The 17,854-nt window shown below is 37.1% G+C and overlaps 1 protein-coding gene across 3 annotated transcripts in view; it reads right to left on the bottom strand.

The window, feature by feature from the left end:
• DPY19L3 (dpy-19 like C-mannosyltransferase 3) overlaps nt 1–16,266 on the bottom strand; it is a 32,150-nt gene extending 15,884 nt beyond the window's left edge. The window contains exons 1-10 of one of the 3 annotated variants that reach the window (XM_005152197.3): nt 16,029–16,266; nt 14,433–14,575; nt 12,801–12,934; nt 7,260–7,350; nt 6,280–6,401; nt 5,934–6,079; nt 4,232–4,355; nt 2,714–2,848; nt 909–1,040; nt 286–387 (exon numbers count right to left, since the gene is read on the bottom strand). In XM_005152197.3, coding sequence (XP_005152254.2) covers nt 286–387; nt 909–1,040; nt 2,714–2,848; nt 4,232–4,355; nt 5,934–6,079; nt 6,280–6,401; nt 7,260–7,350; nt 12,801–12,934; nt 14,433–14,547 — 1,101 coding nt within the window. In that variant the 5' untranslated portion in view covers nt 14,548–14,575; nt 16,029–16,266. Of the gene's footprint in view, nt 1–285; nt 388–908; nt 1,041–2,713; nt 2,849–4,231; nt 4,356–5,933; nt 6,080–6,279; nt 6,402–7,242; nt 7,351–12,800; nt 12,935–14,432; nt 14,576–16,028 lie in introns of all 3 variants that reach the window. The other 2 variants (XM_031051839.2, XM_031051840.2) reach the window with 2 other exon arrangements.
• Nucleotides 16,267–17,854: the final 1,588 nt, after the last annotated feature.

The following is a 17,854-nucleotide window of genomic DNA, read 5'->3' as shown; positions in this document are numbered from 1 at the left end:
TATCAACATGCAGTATAACCTACAACTATTACAAAATTACTGGTGAGCTTCAAGTTACAAATATGTATTCCGTTATTTGGTGTTAATTTATAAAGATTTAACAGTATGTTTAAAAACTATAAATCAAAAAAGATTAGCAACACAATCTTTCATTTCCAAAAAACAGTCTCTGAAATGCAGTGAAAACTCACTGCAATTTTTATTTAATATTACTGTAGATAGTTAACAAATAGCTTTTAACATAATCAATTTTGTGAATTTCTATATTAAGGAATATTTGCTTACCTTGATGAATTTATTCATTAGGAGAGTCAAGCACAAGACTAATAGTACATGGAGGATAAGTTTCCCAAGCCTATTAAGCAAGGGACCCTTTTTTAGGTTTTTCTAGAAAGAAGAAAATATTAGTATTTCAGTACTATTTTGGTACGTATGTGGAAAAAATATTAGTCTTTCAGTAAATTTATATGTATTTGGAACAAAAGAAACACAGACTACTTGAAATAGATTGCATGCTAGGCCTGATCAGGACCAGATTATATTAGATTCATGTAAGCACAAATGTACACAGAGCCGAGTATCCAGAATATTTTGTTGAAGGCAGATCCATAAATCCAAGACAAGTCCTGCTGAGACAGGAGCAAAGTCTGTTTATAAATTTTTTTTTGTAGGATCCAAACTGCAGCTTGCACTATCATAAAAGTTAATAGCAACCACAGAATTATGGTGTCTGATGTGCTTGGTTGTACTGCAGTTAGTGTAATTAAATCCATTATTTGATCATGCAACATTTCTGTGGCTTTACGCTATAGTAATTCCTCTAATTAGTAATTTAAGATTATAATGTAGATAAACTATGCATCTATGTCACTCTTTATTTAGTACTACAAAAATATTTTGGTACCTACCTGGATTGTTCTTGCTATCAAGACAGAAGCATTAAAACTTATAAGTAATGATCCAAGAATCATAGAATTAAAGAACTGTAAGACACAGACTAGCAGCAATCCAGAAATCTGAATGATATAAAGCCATGTAACCTGTAACAATAGTAAGATTTTTATGCCTAAAAAACTTTACAGTCATACCTGATTTTCTTTGAATGTTTTATAATTTATTTCAATATTAATTAGTTTTACAAAAAATGTATCATCTTGTACTGAATCATTACACTTAAAGCCATTACTATATCCTTTCTGTATTTATGTCCTGAACAAGTTAGGTTAATATTTTATTCCTAGGAAAGTCTGATTCTATAATAAAGCAGGTAAGTTAAACAATTGCAGAATGAGGGAAATACTAAAACTTAGTATTTGGAAGATGTTTTGTATTTTTTTTAGTCAAGTAAGTGTTTCTGTAGCAGTCTCTAATGACTTTATGACTAAAGAGTTACAGTTCAGTGCAGTTCAGCAATCAAACAACAGATGATTTGTCTGTTTTTTTTTTTCTAACAGTTTAGTATAGTTATGTTTGAGCTAGGCTAATTCAGCTGAATGCAAAACCCAGATGATTTTCTGATACAGTGGTAACAAAATGTCAATCTTATCTGATGCAAAGATCCTGAGTTCAGTCTTGTATTACAGCAGTCGTGTAAGTCAGTATCTAAAGTACCAACAAGCTCCAAGAGGTTTAAGTAGCACTTTTTAGAAAATCAATGTGCAATAGGTGTTGTGCAGTAAGTCCATTTTGGTATAAGTCAGGATGAAGCTGGTAATTTGCAAACTTTCAAGGTTGCTGATTAGTCACACTAATTGCTAACTCCAGCTTGCATTTGCAAATATAATGAAAAGTTTAGAAACTGTTAAATAAACCACAGATAACTTGATATGCAGCCATCATACTAATTTTCAGTTAAATTACTACAACCACTAATATTCAAGTCTATTTCAAATTTAAAAAGAAGCAAACAAACGTGAACAATTCTGCCTCCCACTGTAACCTTCCTTAAAGTAAAGTTAGAACCTTAGAAAAGTTAGAACCTAATGTAAGCTTCTACAAGTACTAAAATAGTCTTGGTACAATTTCACAGGGACATTAAATTCAAAGACAATGTTTTCATCTTCCTCAGTGTATTTTATTTCCTAAGATTGACTGCAAATGATCCCTTAACTTAATTACACTTGTTTTGCCTTTTGTCTCATGCAATTCAGCAACACAGCAGTGAGGATGTTATCTTGTGGTGAATTTCAGTGTATGAAAGCTAACTGCTTCTCTTTAGCAATCTGATCTTCTTCATTCTCCTTGTGGCACAGTGCCTGAACCTAACTTTCAAACAGGGATGCACAAGACTTGAGGCCAAATTCATACACTGTTATTACTTCAGTTTAGGCAAAGATTTTTTTCTTTCCCATGGACATTTCCAGAGGACATGTTCAAGCTGTGGTATTAGATCAGCTGTTAGGATGGTGTTTAAAGGTGTCAAATCGTGTAAAACCACAGCTGTGTCTAAACAATTACCCAAAAATTAAACAGTATAAGTGAATTATGTAAAGTGAAATAAAAGCAGCTGAAAAAAAATCAGAAATGATGTTGCTTTGATGATTCATTTTTACACTTGCAGTATATATGCTGTGATTAGTTAAAAGCACAAAGCAGCACAGTGTATCATCTGTATTGGTTTTGGCATCTGAGCCACTGGTTAGTAAAATACCTCCAAAACTGTTAGCTTTATGACAGAAAAAAAAAAAAAGGTGATTTCCAAACATAACCTTACCTTTGCTGTGGGAAGCAAGTCAAAGCAGTCTAGTACAAATAATGCCAATGCTTGTATCAGCATCATAAACTGATTAAATTGCCAAGTCAGGCTAAAGAGAAATGTTGCTATAAATACAGCCATAAATGTCAGTTTCTGGAAGGAGAGAACAAAGTTTTATTTAACTTTATAGTTTTCTTCATGAAAAAACAAAAACCATCAAACAACCCCCAACAAAACGAACCAAAACCCCCACCTTAATTTGTCCATTTTAAAAACAATTTACATCAGTTTTTAGCTGCAATAAGTGCTTGGAGGATAATGAATATTTTTGAGAGTTACAGATTCTTGTATTTATGCCTGTATTTTACCACTGTAGTAATACTTGCAAAACAGCAGTGAGATCTCAGTTTCAGTGCATAGATTAACATGCAATACATGTTTTACTATACTACAAATAGCAGTTATTTTATCAAATTGAGGAGTAATAACTTCAGAACTGTTTGTCAAAGAAACTGTATCACCTACTGGCTTTTATTCTTACAGATCAGGACCACATCTTAAATTTGGAAACAAATTAAGTTGAAGAAATTCTTTAATCCTTGTGCTTTACAAGCTTATTTCCTGTCTGCTTTGTGTTACTCTAATGATTTCATAAAAACATGGGACTCTTGTACTCTTCAGAGCTTACCTTTGTATTTTTTCACGGCTGAGCATAGAATCATATAATCATAGAATGGTTACAGCTGGAAATAGCCTTAAGATAATCTAGTTAAAACCCCTCTGACATGGGGACACCTCACACTAGACCACGTTGCCCAAGGCTCTGTCTAACCTGGCGCTAAACACTGCTAGGGATGGCGCATTCCCCACTTCTTTGGGCAACCTGTTCAGTGCCTCACTACCCTCACAGTAAAAACCTTCCTTACACCTGACCTGAACTTCCCCTGTTTAAATTTAAACCCATATCCCCTTGTCCTGTTACTACAGTCCCTGATGAAGAGTCTCTCCCCAGCATCCTTATAGGCTCAATTCAGATACTGGAAGGCTGCTATGAGGTCTCCATGCAGCCTTCTCTTCTCCAGGCTGAACAGCCCCAACTTTCTCAGGCTGTCTTCATACAAGAAGCGCTCCAGCCCCCTGATAATCCTCGTGGCCCTCCTTTGGACTTGTTCCAACAGCTCCATGTCTCTCTTATGTTGAGAACACCAGTAGTCCAAGTGGGGTATCACGAGAGCAGAACAGAGGGACAGAATGACCTCTCTCAACCTGCTTACTGTGCTCCTGTTGATGCAGCCCAGGATGTGGTTGGCCTTCTGGGCTGTGAGTGCACACTGAAGCCAGCTAATGTTCAAGTTCTTTGTATTTCAATTACATTTAAATTAACAGAAGGCATATCTGGTTAATGTTTTTAATATTATAAGTGATTTGTGCATGTATATTCTCTGCCATAAATGCTTATTAAGCATTTTGCCCTAGGTTTCCTAAACAGTTTTCTGATACTAAATATACTATGTCATTCATGTTAGAAATACTCACTTGTCGAGCAGGCTGTAAATTAGCTCTGAGTAGGTATGTGATGGCTGCTATCTGAACAGCAAAGAATGGTAGTGCCCAGTTCTCTCTTAAAGGAATGGTGAATTCTACTCTTGTAGTATCTATTCTGTACAAAACAAACAGAGTTGCATAAATTTAAAACAATTAAAACACCAGCTTGGTGACAGAGAGGTCAAAATGACAAGCATCTTTGTGGTATTTTAAATTCTTATGGATACAAATAATGTCTCTACACTCTAGCTACTCCAACATGCCTGGCTCTGAAACAAATCACTATAAAATTTCTGCAAGTCATCCATCGTTTCTGTATCTAAAATACTGTATTTCAGCTTCACTTACTGTTAAAAAACTTACACTGTGGTAAATCTTACTTATAAAGCATAGCTTGGGTAGTTTAAAAATGAGCAAACAAAAGCCAAAACAAAACTGCTCTCAAAATGTTGCGTTTCCATGTCACAGGTAATTCTACTTCATTTTTTAGTTTGTAAAAAGCATATATAAGAATAAACAGGTATCAGTTTCTTCACAGTGACCCCAGTGCCATAGATCTGAATAGCACTAAACTGGTTAGGAACTTCTGGGCATTTTTTGAATATTCTAGCATATTCATAAAGTATGGAATGGAAATGAGTAAATGTTCCCCAAGGGCATTAATTTACAAAACCTGAATTAAAAGTTAAAACAAAAAAATTTTCCTTTTTTTCTTGTGTAGAGAAAATGTTTGCTAAAAACTAAAGTAAGCAATACACTGAGACATGCTAATAGGGATGAAAAAGATGTCTAAAATGTAGTAACTCAGTAGCTTCATCTGGACAGAAAGTCTTTATCAATTCAATTCTATTTGTATAAAGGATAATGTATAAAGCTTCCAAATACTCTGTAAATGGAAAAGATGAGTTCATGAAGTAAATGTGAACTACTGCACACTGCATGTACTTCTTAATTATTTTCATCTTTGGAGAAAGAAACATTTTACCTCTATATACTTATTTATTCTGTAATGGACATGCTTGCAGATAAACACCATTAGAGCTACTGGTCAACATATCAAACAGTTTTGATAGAACTGACACTGGACTTTCATTTTCCTCATGAATTCACAAATAACAGCCTATGCCACCAGTCTTAGCTTCACGCCAGCAGCTCGCTACTAGCATAAAGCCAGTACTTCAGTTTTTCTCCCCAGATTGAGAATTCTCAAAATGATAAAGCACCAGAACAGCTGAATTGCTGCCTTTTTTCTCTGAATCCTAGTGCAAGAGGGAAACTGAAAAGCTGAAATTCTGACAATTTTAGTTTGTTGAAAGAATCCCTGGAGATTGGGCGTGGGGCAGCAAGGAGAGATCTGAAGGGCATATATACAGGTGTCTTTAACATCTAGGGGACCCTAGGCTGAAGATGACAGAACATCATCTTACATCATCTGGACATCCATAATCCAGTTTCAAAGACCAATTTAAGACAAAATTTTCTACTCAAACTTCTTGAAATTTTAAAATCCTAGTCTCAATGTCTGATTGTTTTTTGATTATTCTGTAGTATTTAAACTTTTTTTTTTTTCATTTTCTGGCTAATCTGGAAAAGGCCTCACAGTTTCTTTTTTTTGGTCCAGTTTAATGCCTTACTGCCTTACCTTTGAAATGAGGTACAATTTTAGAAAGATAGAAGGTTTAATTTCACTTACCTGTTTGTAATATACCAGCAAGCTGCCAACAACCCTGAAAGCCACGTTCCACTAAGAAGCCAGCTTGTTACATACAGAGCAATGACATAAACTGCCTGAAGTCCAAACAAAGTGTAGATATAAAAATAAACAGGCTCTAGGTATTGCTGTAAAACACAAGAATACTGATGTTGGCATAAAACACTGATGGGGGCTTATAGTTAATATGAATTAGGTTTTGCTTTTACAAATTAAAAAGGTATCAGGAATATTTCTAATTAGAAAATAACTATAAAAAGGGGAGCTATGATTCACTGCACAATCTTCATAATGCACTTACAATCTAAAGCCATAAATAAACGCCTACCTGAATTGGAAGAATCCTATACAGAATGCTGAGAAACACCTCCTGGTAAACATTCATTCTTTCAAGTATGTTAATTGTCCTCACAGATTCAGTTTTATTGTCATATACTAAACCATGTAAACCTTAACGATAAAGAGAAATTGAAATAGGAGATTATAATTTTCCTCCTCCATCTTCATCTGAACAGTGAATAACTTTTTCAAAGGTATTCTAGGATCTGTCATCAAAAATTGCAAACTTTGAATCAAGGATTCAGATCACATTACCTCTGAATAAACATGACCTTATGAGGTCTTCACTTTCCCTGCTTTGAATCTGACTCAAGAGTGTTAATACAGGTACTATATATTTAATAACATGTAACATTTCTTTTTACACTTGCATTCCTACCATAGAATCTGTGGTACTGGATATTGAGAACCATTCTTGTCATTACATTGAATGCAGGTGATGTTAATACTGACAAATGTATAGTATAAGCAAAAATTGCTAGGGAGCAATAGTTAAGCATCTAGGAAACATGAGAATGTCATAGAAAATCCCATCATTGTATAGGATTTCCTTGGAAGCTGCTTATTGTGTCACTTACTGTCCAGGCATACAGCAAAAAAAATGTCCCTTTCCCACAAATAGCTCCTAATTCAAATTAAACAAGAGAAGAATAAAATTAAAATAATATACTGAATAAATCAGCAAGGCTGAAACTTAACAGATACAGAAGTTGTCCCTCAAAGTGATTGCCTTAATCAGAATGTGAAGGAGTGACACAGAAACCCCTGTATAATTGTGAAATTTATTATGTCCATAACTTAGTGGCTGCCTGGCACAGGAACAGAATAAATCTAAATTAGTCTAAAGTACAACTGTTACACTGTCTTTCACAGTTATAGTATTCCTTGTTCTCAACTAAATTTTTTGAAAAAATTTAAAAATAGTCAGCTGGCAACATGAAGTAAAACTTACTTTACAGTTTACAATACCTTGCTGGATGGAAGCAGCCTGAATCATCTGTTTGTAGTAGGAGTAATAAAGTCCACATTCTGTCCTGAATGAAATCTCTCTTTCCACTTCCTGAAAGTAAAAGTTCATATAATTTCACTTTCTGTTTGCTTTTCACAATCATATGAAGCTGCCTTCAACTCAAATGCTTGCTGCACCAGGGAAACAGCTATACAGTGGCTTGTTAGTGGACTCTACGTGAATCAGTTCAAATAAAGGGTATGAGGAAAAGGGCTGAGGTGTCAATGCCTCTGGTACCTGGGAAAATGAATATCCCTCTTGTGATTCTGCTCAGAATGCTGTTCAGAAATATTTTGGATATTTTACTATTCTTCTGTAATATTCAATGTTTAGATAGGCGCACTGGCCAACAGCTGAACTTTTGAGCTGCAGATGTTTGCTCCATGCATTTAACCTTTTCTTCCAGATACAGATGTCTCATAGAGTTCCACGGCTGTGCCACTTTAAGCCTCAACTAATTCAGTGTGCTTTACGTGGACTGCACCATAATGCCACTCTGGTATTACAGCTGGCAAGGTATGCTGTTTCCCACTTGGTAAGCGCTGTTTCTGGCAGTTAGCCAGCTATTCATCACTCTCATACTTAAATTACAGATTAAAGGAAAAACAATTCTTTACTTTTTTCAGGTGTAAGTAAAGTTGTTATTTTTAAATTTTAAAATATGCAAATTATTTAAACTAAATACACGTCAAGCTTTGTCTCTTTCTTGGCTAATATTGCACTATATGGAGCCCAGCAAGATATGAAAGCTGTCCCAGAGAAAAGTGGTCTCAGAGCAGGACATTTTCTTTGGAATTCACTTCCTTTTGTTAAAGACTCTTTAGTTGTGAAGACCTAACGAAATTTAACAAATTCAGAGTCTTAAGCAACCACATTTAAACAAAATACAACTGCATGAACAACCAACATGAGAATTAGTAGGCATCATATACAAAATTTTGTTAGTGATCTTCTTAGTAGTTGATACAGAAACATCACAGCAAATATCTCTCATAAGCAGTGAGTTAGAAAAGGTTTACATTGAGACTTGAAAATCAAATGAGATTCCTGTACGTGGTGTATGTCCTAGTTTTGGCTTGGATAAGAGTTAATTTTCTTCCCAGGGCTGTTGCAGTTCTTTGTTTTGGCTTTAACCTGAGAATGATGATGATGTTTTAGGTGTTGCTAAGTAGTGCCTAAGTTAAATCAAGGACTTTTCAGTCCCTCATGCTCTGCCAGTGAAGAGAGGCAAAAGAAGCCAGAAGGGAGCACAGCTAGGACAGCTGATCTGAACTAGCCAAAGGGATATCCTGTACCAGAGAGCATCATGTTCAGTATAGAATTAGGCCTGGAGAATTGGAAAGTGACAAGGCTGCTCGCGGACAGGCTGGGTGCTTGTCAGCAGGTGGTAAGCAGTTGTATTGTGCACCACTTGTCTGTCTTGGGTTTTACTCCTCTCTCTCCCTTTCTTTTCCATCATTATTATCATAATCATAACTATTATTTTTTACTTTATTTAAATTATGAAACTGTTATCTCAACCCACAGGTTTTACTTTTCCCCAGTTCTCCTCCCATCCCTTCTGGGGTAGAAGGGGTGTGAGCAAGCAGCTGCATGGTACTTAGTTGCTGGCCGGGTTTAAACCATGCATGTATGCAAGTCATTAAACTTAAGTGAGATGTCTAAACATAATCTTAGTAATTCGGCTTTCTTTACAAAAGTCCATCACTGAAATAACAGAATGTTACTGTTTTCTGTGATTTTTATGAATGTCATTCTGGTTAATGCAACCTTGCATAGAATCTCCACTTTCATCTTATACAGCCCTGTCTCTTTTGCTGAACAGGATCAATACTGTTTCAAAGCTAACATAAAGGTAGATAAAAGAGCATGCTCCTTCCCCCTCTACTGCTCACTACAGAATCTTATCTCAAATCATCTGCTTTATTGAAGTAAACTGTTGACAAACTAAATCAATATTAGTTCTGGTCTGAGAAAAATCAACAGATAAAAACGCATCTGATTCAATGCAAGTTCACAGTTAAACTCTCCAGCTGCTCTGTGACATACAAATCATTGTAATACCAGCAGAAGAAACTGACATTGGCACTAAATACTAAAAGCCACACACTTAGCAAAGTGAGAATGCTGGAGTTCAAATGAGATCTAGTTTCAAATTCATCACTACTGAAAAGTTTTCTACTACCAAAAAGTACCTGATACCAAGATTCCAAGTGCTCATTAAAAAAAAAAAAAAGAAAAAGAAGGAATGAAAAAAGAAGGAATGTTAACATTTGGAATTTATTAAGGGGGAGAGAGTAGTCACAGAGGGGGATCTAATTAGCAAAAACACATTCAAACATGATTAATTTGTAATCCTGGCACCAGCTGTATTCAACCAAATGCTATAGTTTATGAGACAAACACTGGTGCGTTTTACATCTGTTTCATGCTAAGATAACATCTGTTTTATTCACTTACAATACTTTTCCAGTTCTACTGCAATTTATACTTTTCCTAGTATTCCATGTCAATAAAAACATATGGACTTATGGGTAAGCATTGTAAGAGCACATGCTTATCTTTCTGTATATTCAATTAGTGAGTCTTTAACAAATAAATTATCAGTGTTCCAAGTTAAAAAAATCCCAAAACTATCTTTCATGATACATATAGAGTTGCATACAATTTCAATTTATGTAACTGTATCCTAATATTAAGCATTAAAATCAAAATATAATGGACTTCCTCTCAAATGCAAAACTCTAAAAATACCTTACATTTCCTCAAACACTTTAACCAAGTAATTCAGAATACTGAGCAAGTAGCCAATGTCTGAGTTGAAGTTTTCTATAAAGAGCATAAGTAAAACTCCAAGTACTCTTCTTTTTTGACAAAGCTGAATCACAATTTGTGCAACTGAAAATATTTTTAGTTGTACAGTTTAAGGTCAGAAAGATTTGGAAGCAGTCTCAACCACACGAGTGGAAATGTATATTATACATATATGTACAGTTGCTATCAGTGTTCCCAGTTGAGAATCATGCCTTCAGCAAACAGATTTAATGCTTGTACATTGTCTCTTGGCTGGTTAATCTCATGCCCATCTGTTAGAATGGCATGGTTCCTGCTCAAATCAGACTTTTGACCCAGGGTAAAAGTACTCATAACAACACAATGGATACTTCTTTGAAAAAGTACTGGACTATCCTGCTTCTCTTTGTGGCTTATGCATTCACTTTCTAGAGTACTAATTAGCAGGCTACCCATATCCCCACCTTTTTTCATCTTTTTTTTATATTCAAAATGTATAAAGGGAAAAATAGCAGCACTTCAGAGAAAGAATCCCAAGATTCTTATCCTGCATGTTGGAAAGATTTAAAATTTTATAGTTTTATTCCTGACTTCTTGAAAGTAGTTTTATTGAAGTAAAATTCAATAGTAATAGTTTAAATGGTTACTCAGAAGGGATGAAGATTCAATGAAAACTATAAGTTTACCTATTCCTGTTATAGTATTCATTTGCTGTGTGGCCTTGGCTCATTTGAAATTTCTTTAGAGTTTGCATCTGAACAAGCAATGCAACAACTGAGAGGAGAGGTGATGCTATTCTCCCTCTGCAGATCCTATTCCTGGAAGATACTATATTTGAGCAGCAGACACAAAACTGTTATTGAAAAATAACTGAAAAAAAGACTAGCCATTTTATGTGTTGTGCCAGAAAGTTTTCAGAAAACTGAGAAAACATTTTTGGATAAGAAATCTATTTTGGCTTTCAGCATCATAAACAGAAATCTTTGTTGTTTTAATGTATTTGAGAGGAGAGTCAAACTTTTTCTTTCAAATCATTTGGTCAAGATAAGTGATTATAACCTTCTGCGATCTCTGCTAGAAATGCACAAAAACACAGCTTCTGACTATGTAACATGTTATTCTGAATTTTTTTTTCCTTTTTTTTTTTTTAATTGTTCTCTTAGGAAGTTTTGGAATAAAGAAAGGAATACCAATCATGTAGCTCTTTTATAGCATAAAACACTCTTCAAGGTCTGCATTTTCAGTTTTTCTGATAAAATAATTTTATCTTTCTCCAATGACCATGGCAAATTTATAAGAGCAGGCATAGTTATCAGCAAGTAACAGCAAGATTCACACATACTGCAGCAGCTGAAATGAATACCCTGTTGAAAACCATATTAAAAAAATGAAATAAAACAGTAGAACCACAGAACAGGTTTTCTAGTTGGGTAAACCATTACTGGAAGACACACAAAACTGAGCTGGCTTTCTATAAACTACAACTGAAATTACAGAAAGGCAATCACTACTTCAGGACACGAGAATTGTGACTTAAATTACGTAGAAGTTAAGAATCATGACTTTGCATAATGAACTCTCTTTACTTTCAATTTCTACTTTCAATTGGCAAACTGCACAAGTTCGTAACTATGCAGTCATGATGCTCATGTATCAGTGGGGTCTTCAGAGCAAAAACTTCACCTTTTGTACATAAATAATATATATTATGTTCATACATTGCCATAAGTCCGTGCCTGTTTGTACTTCAAGTTATATAATACCTGTGATATTAATTAATATTGGGTTTTAGTAGGAAAAGGCAAACCTAAGATGTACCTTCAACATATATATATACCATCTATTTATATATTCAAATAAAGATGAGAGTGGGTACAAAAGCGTATTATATGTACAATACACAACAGTGGTTGTTACAGTAAATGCCAACTATTTTTATTACAGGAATATAAATGTTTCTGGGACAGAAAAGGTGCATAACAGGAAAGACACATTGCAATGCAAGTATTCCAATTAAATATATGTACTCTTTGAATTACATCATATGTAGACCTAACAGTAATTTTTAGGCATCTAAAAGGAAAATGACTCACCTGCTTCTTTTATCTGGTTAAATTTGGATATGTGTATAGCTGCATTATTTTCCCATGCAATGCTTCTAGAAAAAAACTAGTCAGTCCTGGATCTTGGGAATAGCTGGGTATATACTGGTGAATGTCTGAAATATGTTTTGAGGTTTGCACATTTAGGATAACATTATATAACATTAGTATTGAATAGTATGAAATTGTGCAGTATCACAGTATAAATACAGTTAGAGAGCTCTGTACCAGGATTTTGCATGTTGTTTGAGTTTTATTTGACATTAGCTTGATCTGCATAAAAGAAAGACGACTATAGAGCAACATATAGTAGATTGCTGAAATTCTGTTCTAGATAATGATCAATGGTTGGAAGAACCGTAGCTACAACTCAGGCAGAAGCTGTGTAGCAATACTTTTAGAGAAAAGTTAGGGAAAGATATTTGTAGAAATGATCAAGTACTTAAAAAGTGGTGGGACACACAGCTTTTTTTTTTTTTTAAAAAAAAATGAAATATTCTATGGTTTTGGGCAAGTTCCAAGAAAAATACATAAATAAATGAAATTTCAACTAACAGTCATTAATGTCCATGAAAGCACTGATGAAAATATGAAAATGACTGTTACCTTAATATTGGAAAACCACAGATCATTTTCATGCAGTGTAGCAACGTAAACAGAAGTAAGAAGTCCAAGAGAGATGGCAACAATTCCACCAACAGTTATGGAGAGTATGTTCCACAGCTTTCCACCTGTATGATCTTAGACGAAAAAAAAAAAATCATACTCTAATTGTGAAACATATAACTCAATGTAAAGGAATTCTGGAAATTCATTTATAGATTACCTGTGCTAGTACAGTTTGTATTCTATAGGTAACAGGACACTTGATTTTAAAAGGTCTTTACAGAGATGTGTTTTTTAATAGCAAACTCAGAGTATTTTATTTGCAAGCAAAGTGAAATGAAGTGTGCCTTAACTGGTAAAATGTAGTTTAAGAGCACCATGATCCTATAAAAATCTAGATCAATAACACATCTAATTTTTATATCTAAGTTGCAAGTATCCTCCAGGGAAACTTTTTAATTAAAGCAATACAGGATGACTGTTAGATCACAAAGTAAGAAATTAAAATCTTCTTTAGACATCTTTAAGAGGCTGCCTGGTTTTGAGGGATTACTTGTTTTTTGTAAAAACCCAAACCAAACTAAACAACGCAACACTGAAGGTTCAGAAGTCTCACTAAGAGACTGAACAGCAGCCAAAGCAGCCTTTGATAATGATGTCATGCTCTGAATTGCAGATGACCTCCTGTTGATATCAGAATAAGATTATGGACAGAATGATAGGAAAGAAAGGTTGTGTTTCTAAGTAGCTCAATCAATTTATTGTACACTTATTTTCCTGGGGTTTTTAGGCTTTTTTTTTTCTTCTTTTTTTTTTAATGTTGATATAAGACTTAATACAAATGTTGGTGATCTGGAATTGTATCTGTGAAATGGCTATTTCATATTGTGTGTGACATCTACATAATACCAAACAGTACCAAATACACAGTTCAAGGGAACAGAGGGGTGGCCTGAATAAGAACTATGATCAATTTCCTGTTTTGTACATAGCCTAAGTGTACTTGAAAGGAGTGACATTGTTGTTTCTCCACACCTACACAAACTGCATATACAGAAACATTTGCAATTTATATAAAAACGTCTCCCTTAAAATAATAAAAAAAACAAACCTAAGAAACTCTGCCAACTCTAAAGCTGCAAATCCATAGGAAAATGCTCAGTACTTCATTACTTAAACAGATCCTGAACTTAAGACATTTAATGCTTCATTTAAATTTACCTAGCTAGTCTCTCCTGTAGTCAAAAATCAAGTGTTTGCAGTTAAATTCCAATTTCATGTGCAACCTGCTTATATTTAAGCAGCACCTTCAGGTCTTCAAATCTTTTTATGTTACCAATGATATAAACTTGGATTTGTTTAAGAACCTATGATGGCTGTATGAAATCCAAGTGTCTCACTGATACTAAATTGACAAAAAATATTCTCACCAATTTAAATTGGGATTTTAAAACAGAGACGAGATTGACATGCAGTAATTTGCATGCCCTCTGTCTCATGCAATTAATTTTGTTGATATTCAAGTATGCACTGTATTTGGTGCATATCTAGTTCTACCCTGTGCTTATGATAAATACCAAAACCTAAACACTACTAAAAAGCCAGAATGTTACAATCCTTTTCATTACCCACCAGACAGAATTTTTCCTTCAGGCTTTACACTCTTCTCCTCTGAAGGCTGTTCTTCAGTTCCTTCTGTGACTTTTCCAACCCTTCTCTGTCTTACAGTTGTCATCATATCAGCCATTTTAATTCATTATTCTTCAGTCTGACCCCTAAATGAACATACACAAGCAATGCATCTTCTTACCCAAACACTCACTTAATACGGTATGAAAGACCTGAAAATAGAATGATATTTTACTGCCATCGGAGACTGACTTACAGAACTATACCACAGTTGAACTGGATCTTACAAAAATGCAAGATTTTTTTTAAATCTGTACAACTCAAGAGCACAAATGAAAGTATAGAAAACATCTTAAATATGTAAAGACTTAAGTTTACTATTTTACGTATTCTTGAGCAGGTTTTCAGAATGGTTCCTTATTTTGACTGCCCTCTCTTAGCTCTTGACTCAAAATACACCAGGTACCATTTCTTTGAAAAAAATGTAAGCCTTTCAAATTAAAATTAGTCCTTTTAGGGTATTTTGGTTGGGCACCTAAAAGAGAAAGCCAATTGTTTAAATCCTGGCTTTCAGGAAATACCAAGGAAGGGGGCCATAAAATGCAAAAATGATACCAGAGAAGATGTGTCATAAAAAAACAGAGATGGCATTAAAAAACCAAAACCTTGATATTCTGTACTATTAAAACATCATAAAATTTGAAATCATTACAAAAAGAACAAAGAGCAGAGCAGCTAGTCATTCACACCAATTCCCAGGTGAGCATGGTCTATACATAAGACTGCTTCAACCTGCCATCCTACATTTGAGAATCGATGATGTCCCATCCTGAATGCCATTCCCAGAGCATACACAAATGTATGTAACTGACTAGTAACAGTAACATTCCGAGACATACACCTCAGCTGCACAAATTCGTTGTTTAAAGCTTTTACAAGCCATTAGCTTCATCTCTTTATGCATGCATGAGAAAACACATGGCAGGAACGATGTGAGCATGTATCCAAGTTGATTTTAAGTACCTGGTCTGTAGAAAACCTGACAACTAATGCAGGTAAGATGGTTACTATAACCAGGCCCTCTCCAGTACCAGCCTCAGGCAGCTTGAATAAACGCCTTCTACCGAAGAGAAGGGGTTTTCCCGGCACAAGCAGAGAAAGCCTCCGCAAGGCGCCGGAAGGCGAACATCCCGCCTCGTCCCCACAGCTGCCAGAGGTGAGAAGGGACCTGGGCAGCGGGGCAGGCTCTACGGCTGCCGGCCGGCGCGGGGACACAGGGGGGAGCACGGGGGGATCCCGTCGGTGTCGTCGGGCAGCGCGACAGACAGGCGAGAAGGCGGGTGAGCCGTCGGAAAGCGAAGCGGCCCCTGATTCTGGACAAGGGCGGGAAGGGAGAGGCGAGAGGGCCGGGCCTGGGGCCGCGGCACCCCCGGCGGGGCGCGGTAAGCTTTCGAGGGCGCCGCCTCTTCTCCGCCGCTGGCATGAGTTGCTGCGGCCTGCGCGGCCCGGCGCTGTGCGGCGCGGCCTATTTGGCGGTAGCTCCTCTGCCCGCCCGCATCCTCCTCTACCCCTCCGCATCTCCCCTGGCGGGGCCGATACCTGCCGAAGCTCCGAGGGCCGCGGGTTGGTTGCAGCGGGGCGGCGGCTTCTCCTACCGGCGCTGCCTGCGCGGGACCGCCCGGGCCCAGCCGCGATCGAGTGAAAGGGGCGGGGGTGGACGCGGCGTCTTTTGTTTGCCGCTGTCAGGCGGTGCGGAACGGACGCAGCAGCGGTGGCTCAGGCTCGGCGGCTTAGAAGGCCGCGGCGCACCGCGCCGGTGGGCAGGCGGCAGCCGCCGGACGGGGGAAGCCCGAACGGGGAGGAGCCGCCGGCGGCGGGCAGTGGGCGGGCTGAGGGCCAGGGACGGGCCGCGGCTGAGGAGCCTGCTTGCGGTCTGCGGAGGTGTGGGTAGCGCAGCTTGTCGTGGGGTTTTCAGGCTTTGCGAGTGGAGTACCAGAGGAGAAGTCTGTCTGCGGAAGTAGAAAGGGGTGAAGTCAGCCCGGCCCCCATCTCTCCCCACTCCGAGAGGGTTCTAGGTAGTCAGAATTCCGAAAGGCGGCGGGCCGAGGAGCGGGGCTGGTCCTCCTACGCAGTGTTCCCGAGGCGGCCGCGCTTCAGGTCGGGCTGTCCGCTGGCCTTCGGTGGTCGCGGACGGCTCTCCTTTGTAATACTGACATAGACGCTTTTATTTTAGTATTATTTTCTGTTTTTACCAAATATCTGTAGTGCCAGATCTGTGTGATATTTAAATTCGAATTTTAATAATTCGAATTGAAATAAACAAATTCTTCCCTGCGAGGGTGCTGAGGCGCTGCCACAGGTTACCCAGAGCAGTTGTGGCTGCCCCATCCCTGGCAGTGTTCAAGTGCAGGCTGGACGGGCCTTGAGAAACCTGGTCCAGTGGAAGGTGTCTCTGCCATGGCGGGGGGTTGGAACTGCATGAGCTTTAAGGTCCCTTCCAACCCAAACCATTTATGATTCGATGATGATGATGATTTTATATTCAGTTCATTATTTCTGTATCAGCTGCAGCATAAACATGCAACGGGGGAAGTGACTGTTACCTCTGTAGCAGAAAGATAACAGCAGCACCATTTTTTTCTGGTACATCCTACCCTTACAGTGAGTTTTATTTGCAGTGTCTTTAAAGACAGTTGTAGACAGAAAAGTTCCCCATAAGGTGTTTACCAGCACACCAAGTTCCTGATCCTATCCCAGAAAGCAGATTTCCAGACAAATTCTGTAGAACAGGTGGGGATCAATTTCACTTCTTCAGGACAATATTAGTTTATTTTCCATCACCATTACAGTCCAGCAATACTTCCACAACTGTGGCTCATTGGCAGAGTTGGTATTTTGAACACAGAGGCATATAATCCATAGAAAACATGCTCAGAGATGCCGAGTAACTTGTTACCATTCTAGTAATTCAGAGCTTTGAAATCAGAAAATTTTTCAGTATCTGCCTTGGTACATGTTGTATGTTACAGAAATGTATTTTAGAAGAAACGGTGATTTTCTCTTACTTCCTCTGCTAAACTCTCCAAATAGTGAAAAATTTCTACTGTAAATTGATTTCTTTTTTTTTTTTTTGGAATAAAGCAGGTGGTACATTTTTGGAGAATGCTTAAACTTAACATGAAAAGTGAAGAATTACAGGTTTACAATGGGTGTGAACTGTTTCTTGTTTTTATCACTAATGGCATCACTACCACATAATGAAAGTTCATTAAAGGAACACATTGTATACAAATCATACAAGTGATTTTACACTGTAAATAAAGAAGAAAACTTAATCTTGAGTATGTGTATTTTTTTGTGTAAAGGAGGTCATATCTGACCTCCTTTATATCCTCCTTCATATCATATCTGATAATGGACTTAAA

The sequence above is a fragment of the Melopsittacus undulatus genome, chromosome Z (genome assembly GCF_012275295.1).
Source record: "Melopsittacus undulatus isolate bMelUnd1 chromosome Z, bMelUnd1.mat.Z, whole genome shotgun sequence".
Lineage (NCBI taxonomy): Eukaryota > Metazoa > Chordata > Aves > Psittaciformes > Psittaculidae > Melopsittacus > Melopsittacus undulatus.
The sequence above is the reverse complement of the archived record's forward strand: the minus strand, read 5'-3'. Positions and strand labels throughout refer to the sequence as shown.